Raw genomic sequence first — 5,000 nt, 5'->3', positions numbered from 1 at the left:
GTGTGTGTGTGTGTGTGTGTGTGTGCGTGTGTGTGTGTGTGTGTGTGTGTGTGTGCGTGTGTGTGTGTGTGTGTGCGTGTGTGTGCGTGTGTGTGTGTGTGTGAGAGAGTAACACACATTCCTCTAGAGATTCCCGGACAGATCAGTCTGTGCTCCATTAACAACTATGAACCTCAATATAATAACCTGCTAGGTAGTGATTCAACATTTGCCACTTAGTCAGGTCATTCCCAGTAGGATGGGAAAGGCCGTAAGGGCGTGAGACCCTCCATTGCTCATGTTGCAGGCTGCCATATGATTGGCTTGTTATGTGTGTTACGGTGCTGACTGACCCCTTAGCTCCTGGCAGGAAAGCAGGAGAATGCTGTATGGAGGTGCACAAGAGTGAGCATGTATGGTCCATGCGCTGCTCATGCAGTGGTTAAATGTGTAGGTGTGTGTGTGTGTATGTGTGTGTGTGTGTGTGGTGATCCACTGGGACACCAGAGGGCCAGATTGTGCATTGAATATAGGCCATACTCCCACTCTTTCCTCCTTCCTTCTTTCGCCCTCTCGCTCTATCCCTCCCACCCTTACCCTCCCTCACCTCTTCTTGCCCTCCTGATCTCGATGTCTCCAGTCCAGTCGACTCTTGCGGTACAAGAGGTTCATGTCGCCACGGAGAGGCTCCTCCTCACAGCCAATCACAGCGCAGTGCAGCCGCTGGCCCCGCCTCTCTATGTCACGCAGGAAATGCTCCACAGCCACATCCTGGGCGGAGCCAGAGCTCATGGTATAGAAGACCAATGAGAGGCAGGGGAAGGGTGCTTTTTGCCACTTGCCCCACCTTAGTTACCTACACAGGAGAGACAGAGAGGATATTAATATGCATATATGCGAGACGGCAGCAGCTCTGTGGCTCTTGCAAGCAGACATGACACTGATTAAAGTAAAGTGAACACCGTGCAGGAAGAGACGATTATTAAGATGATAAAACGATGATTAATTCCTTTGCATAACCATTAGGCTCACAGGAAGATATACACATCCTCTGATTAGACATTAACTATTTACTGCCATCTCGAGTACACTTTTAATATAATTGTTCCCACATGCATGGGGGCTATATAGTGGCTTTTCTGATGTGTCTGGCCTGATATCCACAGCCTGGTCAGACCCCCCACACGTACAACCAGCACAGTCCCGGATCTCCATGGAGATGGCTCTGAAGCCGCATTAAAGCCCCTAAACTGAGATCTTTTCCAAGCACTTGTATGATGAACTTCGATGCGCCTTCAACAACTTCAGACTGGGTCAGGAAAGAAAACAAGCATGGCAGAACGCAGGTGTAGGAAAAATTCCACATATTCATGAGGGCTAGACGGATCCTGACAGCTACGCGCATACTCAGACGGGGTCGCTGTAAAGCGCATTCTCATCACACACACGGCTGTACCCTTTGTGGTTAGTTATCTCCCTGCTACAGGGCTAGGCCCCTGTTATTAAACCCCAGACCCTGCTTGCTGTTCGGAAGAGCGCCATTGTGCCTGCACTTTTACACGGTTTTACGCGGTTGGCAAATGGCAAAATAAACTTTAAAAGGAGCTTTAAAGAAGCGCTGGGTCTGAGGCGCCACCCGCTAGCGGCACAAGCTGGCTCTGTGCGGGTGTGGTTGAACTACGAGATCTGCGCACTGGCTATGTCTGTCAAACACAGGTAATGCTCTCCAACAAGGGCTAACTGAGTCTGCTCAGAAATCCGTGTGAGCTCCAACACTTAAGCTAATGTTGTAGGTTAAGGTGCTGGTTAAGGCCACGCCATTCAAAAAGCATATATAAGCATGGAACTAAATTAGCTTGCAATTAAAATGGGGACAGAACACGCTTCATGAATGGTACAATAAAGAAGCAAACCACTCTGGCTGGAATACGCTAGCTAATGTTTTTTATGCCATTAGTTCAATAATTTTAATTCTGATTCTTGTTATTAGAAAGATTTCTTTATGGAAAGAGACTAAGAAGGAAATCTTGCATTGGAAGTAAATCTCTGATTATGTCTGAAATAACCTACTACAGACCGTCATACTGCAGTCAATATATACTGTACACTGCGTACTGGTTCCTGTAGTAATATGTAGTACAGTATCCAGCATGTGTCAAACACAGACCATACTACAGGGTCATTGGAACGCAAAAAGGTTCCGTCACCACGAAGATAGAATACAGCAAACTGATTTGGTATGCCATTAGTATGCAAGTAATATGCAGTTGGTGGAATAGTATTTAGTATATTTACATTTACATTTACAGCATTTAGCTACTGCATTTGTCCAAAGCAACTTACAATTATGTCTGAGTACAACTTGAGCAGTTGAGGGTTAAGGGTCTTGCTCAGGGGCCCAACAGTGGCAACTTGTCAGCGGTGGGGATGGACCAGTAACCTTCCACTTAAAGGTGAATACATTAACTACTGAGCTACCACTGCCATGGTATTTAGTAGTATTTAGTAGTATTTCATACAAGGGATCTTTGTTAAAACATCTGAATCTACAGTTGGATCTGGGATCACTGCTCTATATTTCAACTTCACTTCATCACTGCTCTATATCTCCCACATTACTACTCTATATACCCCATTATCACTGCTCTATATCCCCATCATCACTGCTCTATATCACCCACATTACTACTCTATATACCCCATTATCACTGCTCTATATCCCCATCATCACTGCTCTATATCCCCCACATTACTACTCTACATACCCCATCAATATTGCTCTATATCCCCATCATCACTGCTCTATATCCTCAACATTACTACTCTATATACCTCATTATCACTGTTCTATATACCCCATCATCACTGCTCTATATCTCCCACATTACTACTCTATATACCCTATTATCACTGCTCTATATCCCCATCATCACTGCTCTATATCCCCCACATTACTACTCTACATACCCCATCAATACTGCTCTATATACCCAATCATCACCACTTTATGGTTCATTATCACTGCTCTATATCCATATAATTTCTGTTCTGTATCCTCAATATCGCTGGTTTATATCCCCATTATCTCTTCTATATATACTATCATCAGTGCTCCATATCCAATTATCACTGCCCTATATTCCCATCATTTCTTCTCTGTATGGCATAATCTCTGCTCTATATCCCAACAACACTGTGCTGTCCCATCATCAGTACTCTACATCACCATTATCACTGCTCTATATCCCATCATCTCTCTGTTCTTTATCCTATCATCTGCCTGCTATATATTCCATCATTGCTCTGTATCCTTTCATCTGTCTGCAATATATTCCATCATCTATGCTCTGTATTCCATCATCACTGTTCTATATCACCTTCATCACTGCATTATATACCATCACTGCTCTATATCCCCATCAGCACTGCTCTATATCCCCATTGTCAGTGCTATATATTCCATTGTCCTTACACTATATCCCATCAACACCGCTTTGCTTTGCTACATGCCTAACATTACTGCTCTATATCCCCATCTCCAGCAGAAATGTTTGTTTATATCATCCAGTCCCTCCCTCTCCCCCTCCCTCCCTCCCTCCCTCCCTCCCTCCCTCACTCACTCCCTCACTCATTCACTCATTCACTTATTCACTCACTTGTACCCTCTATCCCTCTGTTTCTCACTCTCTGCATCTCTAAGGGAGGAAAATCTGAGTAAGCATGAGAGGAAGCAGGGTTAGCTGTAGGCCCCCGGGCTACCCTGGCTGTGCCTGTCTGAATCTGAAGCTTTTAATGCAGCCTGTCACTTAGAGTGCACACAGGCTTTTTGCTCAGTCGCCACAGCAGGACAGAGAGGGGGGAGAGAGAGGGAGAGGCTTGTTGTGAGGCAGATATTCTATAGAGTGCTCAGAGTTTGAACTCTAACTAGTAAGAGAGAGAGCTCTGATTGGTTGAGTTGAACACTAATGTCAGATACTGTGCTTTTCCAGCAGAGAAGGGGGTTGTGGTGCCAGACTAGAGAGTTGCTGATCATGTGTGAGTGTGTGTACATATGATATAAATGTGTGCATGTGTCTGTGAGAGTGTGTGTGTGTAGTTTAATCCAGCAGTCTCAGCAGTATTAGGGAAGGAGAGAAATCGTCAAGTTTCGCATTATTCTGACTTAAAATGTATAAAGTTGGAGCTCAGTTCATAATATAAACAGGTAACACACACATGTAACACACACACACTGTTTTTTCCTATGTTTTATTTTACCAGTTTAAGTTGGAGATGAGCACTGAATGAAAAATAAATGTATAATATAATGAGTAATTAAATTGCTTTTGGGGAGTCAAAATATGTAAAACTTGGCCAGATAAGAGAGATGAGAGTTGAACAAGAAGCAATACTGCACCCAAAATTGCACGATACTCCACACAGCACTACACACAATACTGCACACAATACTGTGTATAGTACTCCACACTATACTCCACACAAAACTGCACACAATACTTCATACAATACTTCACACAGTAGTCGACACACACAATAATGCACATAACACTCTACAAAATACTGTACCCACCAACTAATGTACCAAACACCCAAACTGCTGGCCAACAAACACACACCTGCCCTAGATCCAAACACTGCAAACATGCAAGTCTGCTACTGTATACAAACTGTATTGTATTGCTCTATATAGATTTGGGGAAAAACACAAAATAAATGTTCACAGTGTCTCTAAAATGCTCAGTTTTCCGCTGTCGTTCAGGTGAGGAGCCTGGGATGGCCTGGGATAGCCTGGGATAGCCTGGCATAGCCGGGCCAGCGCTTGAGGCTATGTTCCCTGAACCTTTACTGTAGGCATCTGGAGTAATGCTTCAGATTGCCATCCTGCTGCAAGATCCTGAGACCTCTCAGGTTCAGACCAGGTCTAGATCAGGTTTAGACCAGGTGTAGACCAGAGCACAGTGTAGCTCTACAACTGATGCTTTATGCCATGTATCTTAATGAGTATTCTGAAAATGAAACAG

At 44.2% G+C, this 5,000-nt stretch overlaps 1 protein-coding gene across 2 annotated transcripts in view; it reads right to left on the bottom strand.

The window, feature by feature from the left end:
- Window positions 1–5,000, bottom strand: part of nyap1 (neuronal tyrosine phosphorylated phosphoinositide-3-kinase adaptor 1) — a 35,270-nt gene that overhangs the window by 19,101 nt on the left and 11,169 nt on the right. For both annotated transcript variants that reach the window (XM_081720045.1, XM_035527240.2), the window contains exon 2: window positions 587–835. In XM_081720045.1, coding sequence (XP_081576171.1) covers window positions 587–771 — 185 coding nt within the window. In that variant the 5' untranslated portion in view covers window positions 772–835. The remainder of the gene's footprint in view (window positions 1–586; window positions 836–5,000) is intronic.

The sequence above is a fragment of the Electrophorus electricus genome, chromosome 8, assembly GCF_041902795.1.
Source record: "Electrophorus electricus isolate QZ-2024a chromosome 8, ASM4190279v1, whole genome shotgun sequence".
NCBI classification, from domain to species: Eukaryota; Metazoa; Chordata; class Actinopteri; order Gymnotiformes; family Gymnotidae; genus Electrophorus; species Electrophorus electricus.
The sequence above is the reverse complement of the archived record's forward strand: the minus strand, read 5'-3'. Positions and strand labels throughout refer to the sequence as shown.